Source organism: Pongo abelii, chromosome 8, assembly GCF_028885655.2.
Source record: "Pongo abelii isolate AG06213 chromosome 8, NHGRI_mPonAbe1-v2.0_pri, whole genome shotgun sequence".
Lineage (NCBI taxonomy): Eukaryota > Metazoa > Chordata > Mammalia > Primates > Hominidae > Pongo > Pongo abelii.
The window spans coordinates 74,080,643-74,098,078 of record NC_071993.2 but is presented as its reverse complement, the minus strand read 5'-3'; the positions used below and the strand labels follow the sequence as shown (position 1 = coordinate 74,098,078).

Genomic DNA, 17,436 nt, shown 5'->3' with positions numbered 1-17,436 from the left:
ATCTCTAGTTTAGAAAGTTCATTTATTCCACCTTATTCAGTTCTTACCATGGCTCAGTGGTTAGAACTCATTATCCTGATTGTCTAAATGAGAGAGGTTAATACTTTGCCCAAGGTTGCACAGCTAGTAAACAGCCATGCTGGAATTAGAAACCAGGCCTCATCAAGCCCTGTGGCCAGTCTGTCTTTCCACCCTGGTGCAGAAGTTGAATGTCTGCTCAGGGGACTCACCCCAGGCTAAGCTAACTGCACAGACCAACCCTCCCAATCTCCGCCTACTAATGGTTTCTTTGGGATGTGGAGGGCTGTCCCCCTACCTCCCTTCTATTGCCCATCAGTCCCCTCTTTTATTCTCTCCTCCATGCTCTGCTCTCTGCTTGGAGTAAGGCCTACAGAGGAAGCACTAACACGAAGGGTGGCTTGGTCTCAGGGGCTGGGAATGAGTTTGCCCTCCCCCACCACCCTGGGGAGGAGCAGTGCCAGCAGCTGGGGATGCCAAGCTGAGACGGGGCCATGTGACTGCCTCTTGAGGTCAGGATGTGAGCAGGACCTGTGGGGTAACTGATGGGCCCCCCACATAAGCTTCCTTCTTCCCCAGAGATCTGACCCACTTGGAGGGACACCTTTCTGACACCACAGGCTCTCAGCCTATGAAGTTTGCTGATGTCCACCACCACCCCCAGCAGCTGGACTGGGCCTGGCATCCTCTCAAAGGCCAGCCAGACCCGCAAGGCAGGCTTCTCCATCAGTTCCTTGAGATCAAAGCCCAGTGTAGCCAGCGGCCCCTGTGCTGCCCCCATGCCCCAGTCAGGGCCAGCCCTCCTGCCTAGACACTGCGAGTATTGTTGTGCACCCATGTGGTATTTATTTGATCCAAATTTATGACACTGATCTACTTTAAATACGTTGCAAGATGCGAAGCATGTTTAAAACATTACAACCTTGGCTCTCTTTCAAGAAGGTTGACGAGTATTGTCAGATGGTATGTGGATCACAAAACCTGGTGACAGCTTATCTCTAAGTACAGCAGAACTGGTCTGTCTGTCTCACTCTGGGGGCGCATTTGATGCCTGTGGTGGTCTGGATGTTAAGCCTCATGGTTTGCATGAAGGACCATGGCTGAAACACACATTCCCCTCTTTCAGGCTGTGGGTTTCAGACCGGAGGAGGAACATGAGAGCTTCAGGCTAGAGCTGCTTGCAACTGCAGCTACGCCTCCTGGAGGCCAGTGGGGCTCCCCAGAAACAGGGATGCCCTGGGGAGGAGATGGGATGGGCCCTTTGATGAGATGGCTAGAGGGCTGGGGAAGGGCACAGGGACAGAAGCCCACCCCCCCAGCCATCTCAGCCTTCATTCTGTGGTTGTGCTGGCCCTTCTCCTTGCCCCTTCTCAATCCTTCAGCCAAAGGGCATGAGGATTCTGATCTGCCAGCCACAGCAAGGGCCCATGTGGTGGACACACTGCTGTAGAATGATAACTCGTGCAATTGTAACTACCTTACTGGCTTCTTCAACAAGCCAGGCTGTGTACTAGGCACTTTGCATGCATCAACTTATTGAATCCTTGTAACGACCCCGTGAGGTAGTTTTTACTCAATTCCCAACTTATGGATGAGCATACTGAGGTTCACAGAGGCCATTTTCCCCGAGGTCCACAGCTAGGAAATAGAGAAGCCAGGTCTGTGTGATCCCAAAGCCTTGCTCTGAATGACTTTACTATCTGCGTCTTAGCAGCCCTGGGAGACCCCATGATGATTTCCAGTAGACCTTCCCCCAAACCCCTCCATGAATGGAAGGAAGGGAGGTGGCAGCTGAGCTGTTTTTGTTCTTGTAAGACAAGGCTGGATTCAGGCCTTTCTCTGAGCCTCCAGGCTCCCTGGGAGCAGTGTCTGCAGAGTCCGCAGCAGAGAACAGGGAGTACTTGGTGTGTTGCTCTTGCCAAAGAATTAAGGAAGTGGAGAGCTTTGCCCACTGGCACTGACTCCACCCAAATAAGTCCCTCAGGGAGTTGGGATGGTTTCAGGACTCCCAATAAAGCCTAGAGGAGGTAGCTTGCCCCAACCTTCCACGACAGTATTCCTAAAACCTTCCTGCACCCCTCTGGCTCCTGTAGGACCTGAGTAGCCCATGCCGTTCCCACTCCCACTGAGTGCTCCGTGCAGATGGAAGCCATAGATGCAGAAGCCTGCTAGTGCGGGGACAGCATTTTCTTTGAAAGCTGTGAAATCCTTGTGGGGACCATTCGCATTAAAGATAAGAAAACTAAGATCTAGGCCTCTGATCTGAGACCTTGTGTAGACTAAATCGACCCCAGCCCCCACCCTGAGCACTCTGGGCTCTGTTTTTCATGCACTCCAAAGTCCAAGATTAATTAGAGCTGACTTTTCTTTTTGGAACTAACTACAAAATCAACCGATCTCAAATTGAGATTGCAAGCCAGCTGCCCTTCCAAAGCCCTGGCCTTCAATGGGGCACCCAACCCCGGTAATTCCCCGAATCACTTCCTGCCGGCCCTGATTACCGGAGGAACTGGGATTTCCGTGGTTCCGGTCCTCTCTGGTGTGGAAGATAGCTGGAACAGGGAAGCAGGAACTGAGCTGCCTTTTTCCCGGAAGGAAGACCTGGGAACTCTTTATAGGGAGAAAATCATTAGCCCTCCACACCTGGCTTTTCTGGCCTAGGGAAAAGACCCTGGTCCAGGCTTGAGGCTTGAGCCATCCACCAGCCGCCCCCCACCCCCACCCCTCCCCACAAAATCCCCACACTCTCAGGCAGGCCTTCCTCCTCCGTTACAGAGAACAGAGACAGTGCCACCAGATGCATTTGCTCAGGTCCTTCCAACCCAGACCTGGCTGCAGCAGAAACCAGGCCTAATCTTAGAGAACTTCATTTACTTCCCTGTGCTTCCCTGGCCTGACCTTGGCTGGGAGCTAACCTTAAAGCCCCCTTCCTTCCTGTAGACTATTCTTTCTTGCCAAGTCCCTGCCCAGCTTGTTCAACAAACAGTAAATTGCCAATTAAGAGGCCACTCCCACAGGACCAGAGTGTGGCTGGTTTATGCTCCAAGGAGCTCACTTCCATTCTATCATCTCTGTAAAGGATGCATCCTCCCACCTGGAATCTTGGACCAGAACAGAGGACCTATCAATGCTGTGTGGTGCTCAGGTGCAGTGCCCAGCTGGGGAGTCTGAGTGGCAGCCTCAAAATCAGGGATGGGACAGGCCTTCAAGGTCATTCAAAGCAAACGCCTCTCTATCCACTTGTGCTCCCCTAGAGCCTTCTCAGCCACAATGACTACAATCTACCCCTTCCTGCATTGGTTCTTGGCACTGAAGTTAAAAAGCCAGCCTTGCAGAGGGGTGGCTGGATGTTGGCCCGGGAGTCACAGCTTCTGCCATCACACCATGCACATGGCCGAGACCTTTTGTAAGGCTCAGAGCACCCACTTCCCCAGCCCAAGTAAGGCAGCTGAGAGCCCCCAGGGGAACTTCTGAGTCCCTTCTGGGGAGACAAGAGGGAGCAGAGATAGAGGAGGTGAATTGAGGCCTCTGGGCTTTGCTGGACTGAGTGAGCCAGGCCCTCCAAAAACCAAGACAGTGATGAGTGAGTGGATGGAAACTGAGCACAATTACTAATACACCTTTTAAATAGGAAAACCTAGGAGGGGAATTAGAAAAGAAGGAGCCCTTAGATAGGCTCGCACAAAGACATGCCCCAAGAAACAGTCCTCTGAACAGAGGTGGGCCACCGTACTCCTCGGGCAATAACCATGCCCTCCCCCTACCCCCGCCTCCTGCCTCCTGCACATGGACCCCGGCCACAGCGATGCTGGAGTGCTTGATAATGACTCTCACCTCCCCATCATCCAGAAACCAATGTTTTTGGCTTTAGGAGAAGTCATTCCCCAGTTCAGAGGTCAGGCAGGGGCAGGTCCCTAGAGACAAGCCCCGGGGAGTGAGCCTAATGAGAGTGGAGTGAGCGGCAGAGCGAGGTCAGCTGGGGGAGGCCAGTGGGGGCGCCCCTGCTTCCTGCCAAGCAAGGGGGTGGGAGGGAGGGAGGCCCTGCGATGGGGATCAAGGAAGCCTGGGTCATTTACAGAATTAAGAGAATTGACCCAGAGAGGAGGGAAGGGGCGAAGGTCAGCCACCCTAACAAGGAGGGCTGCCTCCCGAGGAGGCTCCTGGGGCTCTGATTTCCCCTGAGTGCCTGATTGTGTCTTTACATACTCACATCAACAAGGGCTGAGGACAACCCCAATTAGCCTGGAGACTCTCACGCTCCGGGGTTTTACTCTGCACAGTTTCTTCCGGGATTGGAGACAGAAGCCCAGAGACAAGCCTGAAGCAGATGCCACCTCCTCCCTGCAGGAGCACCCCCTGTGGGCAGGAGGAAGGGAGAGCAGGGACCCACTGAGACCCCTCCTGGAGCTGCATTTTTAACCAAAGCTAAGAGTCCCTCCCCACCCCACAGAGCCTTTTTCTGGAGCTGCCAACCAAGCCAAATGGCACCTCTCCAGCTTTGGCCTCTCTCCTTCCAAAGGGCCGTGCAGGGGAGCAGAGACAGGGCTGGGGTGGGTCAGAAGAGACAGGAGCTCCAGTGGATGGGAGGTATCTGATCTAACCTCACTTTGCAACCAAGAACCCTGGACCAGTGGGAGAAAGTGGCTTATCCGTGGTCACTTGCACTGCCAGCCCAGCTCCTCGAAATGGAGGTGGGAAGAAGAGGGCAGGGGCATTGAGGGAAAGCAAGAGAAAAGACAGAGAAAGTAGAAGACAGGGATGACAGGGGCCTCTGAATAGTCAAGGACTCCCAAGCTGACCTCCCACCTGCACCCACACCAGAGGACTGTGGGGGCCTCTGTACTGAGTCAAACTGGTTTGGTCATTCAGAATGTTAGCAGGGGACCCTCCAAAGGAATGACAGGAGCCCTCAGCTGGTGCTACTGAGAGGGCTTGGAGACCGCTGTGGCCGGAGTAGCCAGACTTTAGATGAGGTACTGTCGCGCCCTCTGCCGGCCACAGAGCGGCTGTGCACACAGGCAGTGAGCTGCTCTGGGCATCCTGCGCTGAGCGGCCCCCACACACTGACCCCTGCACGCACCCCTATAGGCCACAGACCTAAGGACCCCCCCTAAGCAAAGAGGGGCTCTTCTCTGCTTTCAGCCTGCAAAGGCTGTTTGATGGAAGCAGACGGAACATCAGTCCATCTGATATTTGGGTTGGCCAAGAGAAATGAGCGCCTTGGCATAACAGACAACAGACTATCCAAAGCCCTAGGCTGCATGACCTTGGCAATCATACCTGTCCTCTGTGAGCCACAGTTAGCTTACTTGTGAAGCAAGAATAACGTCCACTCCCACATTGGAAGGGATTGTTGGAGATGGAATAGAGGAAGGTTGTAAAGCTTTTCAGTCCAGTGCAGACACATGGTAGCTGCAGTAAGTGGCTGTGCCCTTCTCTCTCAGTCCCACAAGAAGGAAATTAAGGTCTAGGGCAGGCCTTGGGCTGTGGATTTTCAGCCGTGGTAACTTCCTGAGTTTAGCTCTGTCATCCCACCTGTGGTTCAGGGGTCACTGGTGGGGTCATGCTGAGAGAGGGCTCTGGCATTGGGAACTAAAGATTCTAGGCCTTTTGTAGAATTTAGAGACTTGGCCCAAAGAGGATAAAAGTGAAGCCATCTCAGGCAGACATAAATTTGTGTGTGCAGATTACAAACACTAAGTGGTCCCTGTCGCATTGAGGATGCAGTGCTGAGTTATAGGGGATAGCAAAAAGCTTCATAGAAGAGATAAAAGGGCCCCACTCCCATCAAACAGCCTCTTCAGGCTGAAAACAGGGCAGAGCCCCTCTCTACTCAGAGGCCCTCAGGTCTCTGGTCCATAGGGGTACAGGAGTCAGTGTGCGAGGGCAGCTCAGTCCAGGGCACCAGACAAGCACTGGGTGCTCTATCAACCAAGACTCCAAACGATGAATAGGGTTTTAAGTTGAAATGGAAGAAAGACAGACCGTGGAAATGGTTGGTGTTTTCAGGGACACAGAAACTAGCAGGACACAGAAACTAGTGATATCATGACATGATATCAGGTGATGAGGCTAGGAAGGAAGCGGGGATCAGAACGTCATGCTCAGGAACCTGGTCCTTTTCCTACTGTCAACAGCAGGCCAGGGATGTTTTAAGGCAGGGGTCTCCAGCCCATGTGTTACGAAGCTTAACTGGACACTTGCATGGAAGACCCATCACGGAGGAAGAGGGTGGAAGTACTCTAGCCTTGGTAAGGAGAAGGATGGACCAGGACCTCCTGTAAGATGGCAGGAAAGGGAGAGCGTGGACAGCTGAGAAGAAAGCCAGGGAACACCAGATCCCCTCTGCCTTTAAGCCTGTGGGAACTGCAGCCTGGCCTGGCAGCCACAGCAGTCACACCCAATGGGGCAACTGGGCCGGGAGCAGGATTGTCACACTCTGTGTTGCCCATCCACAGCGCTGGCCTTCAGATGGAGGAAGTGGCAGCAGGCTGGCCACAGTCACCTGTTGCTGGACACCATCCCGGGCCCCAGCTGGGGCTTCGTGCTCAGGCACTACATAGGATTCAACTCCCAGAGCCAGGAGCTGCCCTCCCCCCTCCCCTGATGTAGCCGATGATAGTCCTGACTCACCTGGTCTTGGCCTCCCATTTGTCCCTGGCTGTCATCTCCAACTCCACCTCCTTGTGGTGTGTCCTTCTTCCTGATCTCACCTTACTCTCATAGACTTGGCATTTTCCTGGGGAAGTAAAGATGTTGAACATAAAGATAGGGCAGTGCCAAGACGGTAGAGCAACCCCATGCTGTCCCAGAGGAGCAACAATGGACAGGTGACCCTACCTCTGCCTCCGGACGAGTAGGGTCAGAAATGGGGTGCAGATAAATGGTCAGGGACACATGCCCTTGGGAAGAGTTAGACCCAGAGGACTTGGAAGGGAAAGGAACCCCAAATGAAAAGAGAAGAGAGCTCCCGTCTGGCTCAGCCAGAAGGTATCATCCTAGCAAAGCTGCTGGAGTGAAAACGAGGCAAGAAGTCCCAGGCAGGCACCAGAGGGAAGGTGTGCGGTAGGTAAGTGGCCAATGGGTGGCTCCTGCCCCGGGTCCCCTCCCACAGCCCAAGTTCCAGGTACAGCTCAACCACGGAGTGGTAGGTAGATCTTGGGCCTGTCACTTCTCTTGCTGAACTTGCATTCCACTTGGTGAGCCTCTGTCTCTGGGGGCCTTTCCTGCTCTGTGACCTGTAACTGGGGCCCTCCTGCAAGTTCACATAGCTGAGGACAGGGGCCCACAGGGCTGCCACCAGGGCAGGGTCCTCAGAGCTCAACATGAACCGGACAGCCATCCCAGCCTCCAGACAAGACATTCTCACCGACATCCTTGCAGGCTGACAGGCCCCGAGTCTGGTCCTCTCCTCATGCTTTCTCATTTCTTCCTCCAGGGAGAACGGGGCATGCCAGGGATGCCAGGCAAGCATGGAGCCAAGGTACCTCCCCCTTCCCCACATCCCAGGCAGCCCCAAGGCCCCTCCCCCAGTGCCCATCCCTCTCTCCCCAGCTCCGGGGACACTCTGGAGTCCCAGCTCTTTGGGCCTCCTTCTGCCTGCCCTGGTTCTCCCAGCTGCAGCACTGTGGTCTCTCATCAGTGCCCCCTGATGTGGGAGGCCTCCTCCTGGGCATCTCTGGGTCATAAAAAGCCATCTCAGGTACCCCTAGCTCCACTGCAGTCCTAAGACCCAAGTGGAGAGTAGGGACCCCCAAAAATCACCTCCACTTCAGATTTGCGAAGGGGCAACTTTGGGCATCATCTATCTCTCAAAGTAGGTGGCCTTGGGCTGATGTGAAAACAGGGTTCACTCCAGCCACTCCCCAGTCCATGAGGGCAGAGGTGCACAGAGCTGACTGTGAGAGTAATGCCAATCAAACACTGGGGGCAACTGCCCCTGGTGAAATCAGCCCCTTTACTTTGTCATCTACTCTGCACCCCTCTCCCGTGGCTTTCCATCCTCCTTCCCTCTCCCTTCCCATCTCCTCCTCCTCCTCCTCCTTTCATATTCCAAGAAGCTCCCCCTTCCACCCCAGGGACCCCTTCCAGCCCGATCTAGTGCCCCACAGTCCCCACTGTGCCTCCCAGGAGAGGCCAGGAGCCATGCAGGTGGTTGGGAAGCCCAGGGAGCCCCGCAGACTGAGCTACACAAAGCGCCTTCCTCAGGGTCCATTCTCGTGGCATCAGCTCAGCGCCCCCACCTCCCAGGTGGGGTTGGTGGTTGCAGGGTTGGGAGGAGTGTGCGGTCCTCCTTCCCATCGCACCATGGGAGGCTGTCCCTGCCCCCCGCCCCCTGCTGCCCCCTCGCTGCAGAATGTCTTCAGACCTTTTTTTTCTCTCTCTGCCAGGGGGCTCCCGGAATTTCCGTGGCTGGGATGAAGGTCAGTGGACTGTTGTAACCAACACATCAGGGACAGGGTGGGAGAGAAGTGAGCGGGCAGAGCTGGAAATCTTAGACTCAGGAGGGTGGCTGCCAGACCAACGAGGGAGCATACAGGATTTGGAAACATTTTTCTCAAAGTAACATTTGTGCCAGGTGCATAACCTTAAGCCACAGATGTGTAACTAAGCCTTGCAAGTAAGTAGCGATGGCTTCCTGCCTCAACTCACTAGCCTGCCAATGCACCAAGGCAGCAGGAAGGCAGCCCAGATCTTTCCTTTATGCTCTGTAATTCGGCAGCTATATGCTTCCAAAGCTTCAGAGAGAGCAGGAGTTCATCTCCAGAACCCCCACCCTAACTGCCCATTTGGTTGGCAGGCAGATGCGAGGACAGCCTGGAAAAACAAGTGCTCAAATTCTATCTTCACAGCAGGTGCACTTACAGGGGGCGCCATGTCCAAACCAAACGCCCATTCCTTCATCTCCTTCCTCCTGGGCTGCCTCACTTGTGCTCCCACCTGCCACACCCCTCACCTGGGGAAGAATAGGACCTTCTAAGGGTCAGTAGCCTGATAGGCCTCCTTTGGCCTGGGACCTGATGCCTGAACAGAGAAGAGCTGGGGCTGGCCAGATGTTTCACTAACCCCACCCTGACTGCCCCCCACCCCACCTCCACCAACAGGTGCCTTGCTCATTTGTTTCTGCTTTTTCTGTCTCTCACATTTGTTTCTCTTTTCCCACACAGGGTGAGCCAGGGATCCCAGGAACCAAGGTACTGATGCAGAGAGAATGTTCCAGGCTGCACAGAGCATCAGTCATGGGCAGAGGTGGGAGGGGCTGCTGCTGTTTTGCTCTTGGTCTCCCTGAGGCTGGCCTGGGGCTGGGGACCTGGCTGAGCAGAGAAGGGCCCACTGGTCAGGAGCACACTGCAAATGCCTCCCCTTCCCTGGGGCCTGGCGTGCAGGCATGCCAGCTGCAGCAGGCAGTGACTATTGTCCCCTGCACCTACAGGGTTCTCTTTCCCTCTTGTGTGACAATAAGAGGTGTGACAATAAGATATGTGACAAGAAAAAAAGTTTGAGAAATACTAGGTTAGAAATATTACACAGGTTTCTTTGCTGCAGACCTTCTCAGAACCTTTGATTTGTTAAATGTGCATTGAGGAGCTCTCAAAAGGAAATATCTTATGTGGCATTTTCAAAACGTTTTTGACCAGAACACCCTTTTTGAAAGAGGAAAAGCTTAAGGGACAAGTATTCTGGAAATGCTGGTCAATGACCACTGCCCATCATACCCCTCACTCCCGGCCCCATCTTCTTATCAGTGACTTTCTCTTCTTACCCCAAAGGGAGACCCAGGAGCAGAAGGGAAGCCGGGGCCCCCAGGTTTGCTGGGAAAGAGGGGGCAGAGGGTAGGATATCGTGTATTTGAGTGTGTGCTCCCTCATCCTAGCCTCGCCATTCCCCTACTCTCTGGCCTTCCTCCATGGCTGGTGTGTCGCCTGCAGCGTGCTGTTGGTGCATGTGTCCCGAGACGAGGGGAGTGGCAGGACGGCCTGGCCAAGCTTCAGAAACCCACGCTCAAGAGCACACCCACTCTCCTGGGCAGCCTTGATTACCCAGCAGAAAGCCTAGCAGAAGGAGGAACTTGCCTCTTTTCACCTCTGCTCCCCAAAGATCCACATCCTTTCCTTCTCCACCTGGCCTGCTTCCGAAGGATACCCAGACTAAGCACATCTGCAGGAGCAGCCCAGGCAGGACAGGGCAGCGGGGGCTCCCTCCCACTGCCAGGGCCTCTGCCTGGCCCTCCACAACCCCTCTTGACCAGCCTCAGGCCACTTTACCGTTCAGCTGCTACCCTGGGGCAGGTGCCAAGGAGACGACACCAAAAGACTTGTTGTGGCACCTTTTGTGGCTCCAGCTGGAATGAATGTTCATTGAGACATCTGACCAAATTATAAGCCCAGAGCCCTCAGCTCACATTATTGCACATGAGAGCTGCCTCTCCCCAGGGCCATGGGTAGCAAAGCTTCTTGTGCTGACATGATACCCCAGCCCTGCTGGTGGGGTGCTCTTGGACACTCACCTGATATTGGACACTGCTATGCACTGAATATGTCCATCCCAGACCCATATCGTTGAAGCCCTCACCTCCAGTGTGGCTGTATTTAGATAGGGCCTTGAGGAGGTCATTAAGGTTAAATGAGACCGTAAGGTTGAGGCCCTAATCCAATAGGATTGGTGGCCCTACAAGAAGGGGAAGAAAGAGAGAGACCTTTGAGAGACCTTTCTCCCTCTCTGCCTTGTGAGAACACGGCAAGAAAGCTGTCATCTTCAAGGCAGGAAGAGGGCTCTCACCAGAACCTGGCCATACTGGCATCCTGATCTCAGACTTCCAGCATCCAGAACTGTAAGAAAATACATTTCTGCTGTCAAAGCCACCCAGACTTTGTTATGGCCACCTGAGCTGACCAAGACAGCTGTTCTGTGAAGAGAAGGCAGAGCATCAGGGAGATGGGCTCGACCTGCCTCTGCCACTGACTCAGTAAGGGGTTGGCCACCAGTCACGTAACCTCTTGGGGCTTCCCTCACCAAATCTGTGAAATGAGAATGGGGTTCAGTATTTCTAAGGGGCTCTTTGATTCATGTCATGGGGGAAAAAAGAGTTCTTCCGTAGTGGAAGAAGCTGGGTAGGGAAGTGTATTATTTTGCTAGGGCTGTGGTAACAAAGTACTACAGACTGGGTGGCTTGAGCAGAAGAAATTCATTGTCCCACAGTTCTGGAAGCTGGAAGTCCAAAAGCAAGGTGTTAGCAGGGCAGGTTCCATCTGAGGGCCAAGGGGGAGAATCCGCTCCAAGCCTCTCTCCCGGCTTCTGGTGCTTGCTGGCAATCTTTGGCATTCCTTGGCTTATAGACGCATCACCCCAATCTCTGCCTCCATCTCCACATGGCATTTCCCTGGGTGCATGTCTGTGCCCAAATTTCTCCCTTTTATAAGAAGGACATCAGCACATTGGATAGGGGCTCACCCTACTCCCGTGGGACCTCATCCTAACTCATTACATTTGCAATGACCCTATGTCCAAATAAGGTGAGCTGGTTATAGCTAGAGGCAGAGAAGGGGGTGCCAGAAAAGACTGGGGGCCCTTAGTTGCTAAGCATTAAAAATCTGAAGAAGAACAGAGTGGTGAAAAGGAATTGCTTGCCCAACCACTGGCGTTCTGAACTGCTCACCTCTCCCAGGAGACCGCCAGGATAGACTAGATGCTTCCGGCCTTTGTTATGATCTGTGGCCAGTATGACTTCTCCCCAGCATGAATGACAAGGGCCCGGGCCACATGGGAATAAGGAAAGCAGTCGTGCAGGTGTCACCAATGTGAAGTGGCCCATGGAAGTAGCCAGCCAGGAGGAAGTGGAGCCGGGAGGAAGTGGAGCCCTTCGAAAAGCCAGCCGGGGGCAGGGGCAGAGAGGCACGAGCAAGGGAAGGCAAGGCTCTAAGCTGTGGGGCTGGAGGCTTACCAAACCTGCTGCAGAAACAGTTCCTGACCCCCCACTGTCTGCATCTCCCTGCAGGGTGAGAAGGGGCCTGAAGGCTCCCCTGGGCTTCCTGGCCTCCTGGGACAGAAGGTAGGTGTCGCTCTGAATGGAGGGTTCAGGTCTTCATCACCCACATCCCACAGCCGGCCCTGCACATCCACACGGGCCCCAGCATTGGACGTGTCTGTCTCCCAGACTGCAGGAAAGGCAGCTGGAACACAGCCAGATTCTGTTTGTTGGGGGAGAGGTGCCATAGGCAGGCCCTGATTGGCAAAAATAAAATGCCTAAATGTAAAGAATTCGGTAGTGATGACCTGGTCAGATTTCTTTGTACCAGCTCTGCAAATGCATCCCACAGTTCATGAGCTCTGTAAGATATTTAATTTAAAAATTAAAAAAAAAAAGATGAGGCCAAAATAAGGGGAGACGTGCATAATAAGATGGGCCCCTTGGAAAGTCACAGTGCTCCTCAGCCTGTTAGAGGCCTGAGCACCCTGCAGTGACGGGGTCTGCAAAGCCTTATTTAACGCTGCATTTCTTAACATAGTTTGGCTACCAATAACAATGTTATTCTACATTTTGAATATTCTCAACCCACTGAGCAGTGTTCTGTGGAATACACTTTGAGAAACACTGCTCCAGACCCAGCTTTGAAGGGTCCCTTGTGTCAGCTCTAAACCTGCTGCCCTTCAGCAAACACTTCCAATCTCTCTTCAAATCCCATGGCTGGATCAGACCAGTCCGGGGTTCTGAAGGCCCCTGGTCCTCAGACATCCTGAGGCCCACAACCCATAGTGTCCCTCCAGTGCTCAGCCTAGACCTTCCTCCACACCAGGGATGCTAACTCCACCTTCCACCCCCAGGGAGAGAAAGGTGATGCTGGCAACTCCATTGGAGGAGGCAGAGGGGAACCTGGCCCTCCAGGGCTCCCTGGGCCCCCAGGGCCAAAGGTGAGTGTTCCCTGGAATCGGTGTTGGGGAGGTGCTTACCTGGGGACTTTGTCTTCAGCCTGTTCTCGGGGACTCTACGTCCCGGACATCCCGCCTTCTCTAGCCTTCCCCTGCTCCAGATGTGTGGTTTTCCCCATGGATTCCAAAAAGGTCATTTGGACCCAGCTCCTGCTTCCAAGCAGATAACAGTTTGACCTTTCAGAGGAGATGTCTTCCCTGGGGCAGATGGATGGTCCCAGTGACTCAGATGACTCTGATGTAACTGAGTCAGGGCGCAATGGCTGCAGGACCTCCATGGCTATGCTGTAACTGAGTCAAGGATTGATGGCTGCAGGACCTTGATGGCTATGCTGTCACTGAGCGAGGGATCAATGGCTTCAGGGCCTTAGGACAGCCAAGAGGCCCCCCACCTTGGCTCTGAGTAGGTTGCAGGTCAACTATCAGCTGGCCCCACCTGGTACCAGCATATCTGGTAGGTGGCAGCAGTGGAGGCAGCTGCAAATGGAAACTGCCCTCACTTTCCTTTTGCTGCTTGAAAAGTGCAATGGTAAGATTTGGGTTTCCCAAAGCAGATGCCTCCTATGTTGCTTGGTTTCCTTTAGCAGCACTGAGAAATGAAGGAGGTCTCTTTCTTAGCTCAGAAGGAAAGCATGAATTACTCTACATGATCTGGGGCAATACACTCATTCATTCCGCCCATATCCACCTGCCATGGGCTGGGCTCTGTGTGGGCCTAGTAGGGCCTGGCAGGGCAGAGTGGACACCAGTAAAGGGTACAGAATGCAGGGAAGGAAAGCAGGAGTGGGCTTCCAGAGGAAGCAAGACCCAGGCTGGGCCCAAGGGTGGGTAGGAGTCAGGGAGGTGGAAGAGTGGGAGTGCAGAAGCCATCGGGGAAAGAGAAGTCCAAGGCAACACCCGGGCATGAGCGGCCAGACCATCTTTTCCCTCATAAGCAGCTGTCCAGGTGCCCAGCATGCCCTCATCCCAACTCTCTCCTCTTCCCCAGGGAGAAGCAGGTGTCGATGGCCAGGTTGGCCCCCCAGGGCAGCAAGGAGACAAGGTACAGAGACCCCCACATCCCAGAGCTGCAAGATGAGGGTCAGCTTGGGAGGTCAAGAATCATCCCGGCCGGCCCTAGGGGTATCCCTCAGGGCACAAGGCTGACTGGCCATGACCACTGGCTTCCCTATTTCCTGGTTGGCTTGGGCTTTAGAGAGCCATCCACTGAGACAGCAGTCATGCAAAAGCCAGTCTAGGGATGGGACACTTGACCAGGGAGTGACACAGAGCTTCCCGAGCCATTGGTAAACGAGGGGCTCTTGCTTCTCTCCAGCTACTCCCTATGAAAGGCTGCTGTGTCCCTCATGAGTTCACAGTGGCTAAAGTGCTGTGGCAGTGGAGGAGAAAGAGAGTGGGTTACCTGGAGGCAGCAGTGGCTCCACGTCCCATGAGCAGGGTCATCAGGAGTCACACCAAAGGGTTCCTGTTTCCTTTATTTTTACTTTCTATCTTGATTTTTTCAATTGCCTTTATCCCAGAAAAATTGAAACTGCGCTTGGTTTTTCACAAGTTACGCCGCTTTTTCATTTATTCTCCATGGCTCTGTCCTGTTTGCAGGAGGAACAAATCCTTCTACCCGCCCACTCTGGGAGGTGGGTGCTCATACACCCATGTCCTCCTGAGACCCTTCTGGCCCTCCACATTTCACTCGGCATTCTGGGTCTTTCACAAGTAGAGTGGGCAGCAAAAGAACTGTGTGGGCTCTCGATGGCAACTGACACCCAGACAATTGGCAAAAAGCTGCTGAGCCCTGGATACCTGAGCAGGATGGAATTAAAGAGAAGCAAACGTCCCTGCTCCGATGGAGGCAACTGACTTAGGGGACTGGGGAAAAGGTGCAAGAGAGACAAAGGGGAGTCACTAACAATGAACACAGAACAGAAAGAACGCCACCGAGTCTGAAATGGGAGGCAGCCCAGAGGGACAGGAGTGTGGGTGGGTGTTCCCTGGATGTTTCCTGAAGGGGCGGAACCTGCACTTCTATGGACTAAGAGCTAAGATAAGCCTCTGGCCCTTATCACATGGCCCATCTAGGGACATCAGGCTCTCTGTACCAACTTTATCCCCACTTTGCTCCAATTTTGTCATACAACAGGGGGAGCCTGGAGCAGCTGGAGAACAGGGACCAGCTGGCCCCAAGGTACGTGCCTGTCTTGCCTGGAGTCACAGCGTGAAGCAGCTGGTAAATCAAAAAGCATCTGAGACAGGTCTCAATTAATATTTAGAAGTTTATTTTGCCAAGGTTAAGGGCACGTGCCCAAGAGACAGGTCTGTGCCTTTTGCCAAAGATGATTTTGAGGGCTTCAATATTTAAAGCGGAAAAGCAGGCTGGAAGGGAAAGAGGAAGGGTATGGTAATCCACACACTGCAAGGGAAAATGAGCAAGTAGCGGAATAGTTGATTATGTATTAGTCTCATGCTCAGTAAATCGGCACTTTATGTAAGCTAAGGTGAACATGGAGCAGCTACCTGTGGGGATATGTAACCTTTTATCTGTAGCTCTCTGCTTAGGAACAAGAGGAAAGGCAGCTTCTTGCATGACTCAGCTTTCAGCTGAACTTTTTTTCTTTTGGCAGAGTGAACTGGGGTCCCGAGTTTTTATCTCCCTTTCACAGGCTTGACCTTGGGGTCTTGACGGGGAAGGAAGGGAAGAGCATTCTGGCCCTCAGGTGGGAGGTCTGACTGGCAGCACAGGTGGACCCAACCTTCCCAGGTCGGCCTAGCCCAGACTTCTCACATGGAGTCTTCTCGATTTGTTCTGCAATCCCCGAGCATCCTCTGAGAGTGTTCGGAATCCCCAGGGCCCCAAGGGCTGTTCTGGGTCCACCCATGTGCAGCCAGGTGCAGCCAGTGTGGGCTGATAGAGAGCAGGCCACAGTTGCCCTCCCAGCCCTCCCGGTCCAGACCCTTGGTTGAGATCTCATTTGCCTTCTAGGGCTCCAAGGGAGAACCAGGGAAAGGAGAGATGGTGGATTACAATGGAAACATCAATGAGGCTCTCCAGGTGAGCAGGGTCCAGCCCAGAGGCCAAGATCCTCATGGACCCCAGGGCTCTGCACCATGCCCTGACCAGGGGGCCCTTCCATACAGCCGAGTAGGGGCCCTGCCCTCAGGCCCTCAGGCAGCACTTCCAGGAGAGCTGCTTCCTCAGTTTCTCTCCTTTGACCTCCCACTGTGTAGCCTCCTGGCAAATGGCCCCATTACTGGTATCCAGGTGGCCGGGCTCTCTGTCTGGGCCCAGCTGGCCAGTTATCCTGCCTCCGGGCCCCTGAGTGCCATAGTGGAATTATCCTGGCACCCCACAAGGTACGGCCCATCCAGGGTGCTGGGGCCCCATTTCCTTAATGCATGCATAACCCCCTTTCATGCAGCAGAAAATCTTCCTAGAACGCATCTCCTTTCGTGTCAGTTTAATCCTGTTTCAAGTTCATGAGCTCCCGCTCCCCACCCTTTAAAGCAGGGTTTATCAGCCTTGGCACTGTTGACATTTGGGGCTGGAGAATCTTTGTGGTTGGGGGAGAGGCAGTCCTGAGTGTTGCAGGATGTGCAGCAGCATCCCCAGTCTCTACCTGCTAGATGCCAGTAGCACCCCAGCCTCAGCTGTGACAACGAAACTATGTCTCCAGACATGACCAATTATCCCTTGGGGGAAGAAATTGCCCCTGCTCAAGAACCACTTCTTCAAAAGAGTCTGTGTCCATATGTGACTCCATTTACACGGTGTAAAATCCTCTTTTAAAGCCAACAATCATCTCCCTGATCTATTTTTTGAGTGGTTCCGTATTTTGCTATACTGCGTCTGTTTAAAGGGAGGTGCGTGGCAACTTTGAAATCTGAGTTCTGGGAGAAGAGGAAAGAACAAGGGAGGGTTCTCAGAAGGTGACTAGAAAGAATAAGAGGTGGTGCTTCCTTCTCTTCAGTAAAGTGAAGTAAAGGTTGCAGTCCATTTAGGGTGTGCCTGAGTCCATTGTAGGACAGCCTCAGAGTATAATCATGCTTAGGAGATGCTATGTATTCTCTGTCCAGTGATTACAAACCTCAGCGAGAGGTGGGGTGGGGGTGGTGTGAGTCTGGGGGCCATGGAGCCCACCTGCGAGCATCTCCCTCCACCCACGCTCCTTTGAGGGGCCCAGCTCCCATGTTTCCATGACTGTGCAGTGAGAACCTTCCAGTTGGCTCTTGGTTTGCTCTTCAACTGATTGCCTGGTGTTGGTTTTTTAGGAGATCCGGACGCTGGCCTTGATGGTAAGTCTTGCTCCTCCTGGCTTTCCTTGGGCACTGGGCTGGGGGCTGGGGACGGCAGCCTGGAAGCAAGGACTTGATTTCTCCCCTCCAGAAAGCAGGTACTGGGCTGCAGATTAGGGTTGACCCGACAGGGCTGGGACAGACGATCTGAGCTGGAGGTGATGGGTCAGGACTGGTACGTGGGCCTCCAGAGCTGCCCGTGCC

The 17,436-nt window shown here is 53.8% G+C and overlaps 1 protein-coding gene across 6 annotated transcripts in view; it reads left to right on the top strand.

The window, feature by feature from the left end:
- COL13A1 (collagen type XIII alpha 1 chain) overlaps nt 1-17,436 on the top strand; it is a 156,156-nt gene that overhangs the window by 107,320 nt on the left and 31,400 nt on the right. For 5 of the 6 annotated variants that reach the window (XM_063727362.1, XM_063727364.1, XM_063727361.1 and 2 more), the window contains 9 exons: nt 7,457-7,501; nt 8,409-8,441; nt 9,186-9,212; nt 12,014-12,067; nt 12,841-12,927; nt 13,934-13,987; nt 15,083-15,127; nt 15,923-15,991; nt 17,209-17,232. In XM_063727362.1, coding sequence (XP_063583432.1) covers nt 7,457-7,501; nt 8,409-8,441; nt 9,186-9,212; nt 12,014-12,067; nt 12,841-12,927; nt 13,934-13,987; nt 15,083-15,127; nt 15,923-15,991; nt 17,209-17,232 — 438 coding nt within the window. Of the gene's footprint in view, nt 1-7,456; nt 7,502-8,408; nt 8,442-9,185; nt 9,213-9,788; nt 9,852-12,013; nt 12,068-12,840; nt 12,928-13,933; nt 13,988-15,082; nt 15,128-15,922; nt 15,992-17,208; nt 17,233-17,436 lie in introns of all 6 variants that reach the window. The other variant, XM_063727360.1, reaches the window with a different exon arrangement.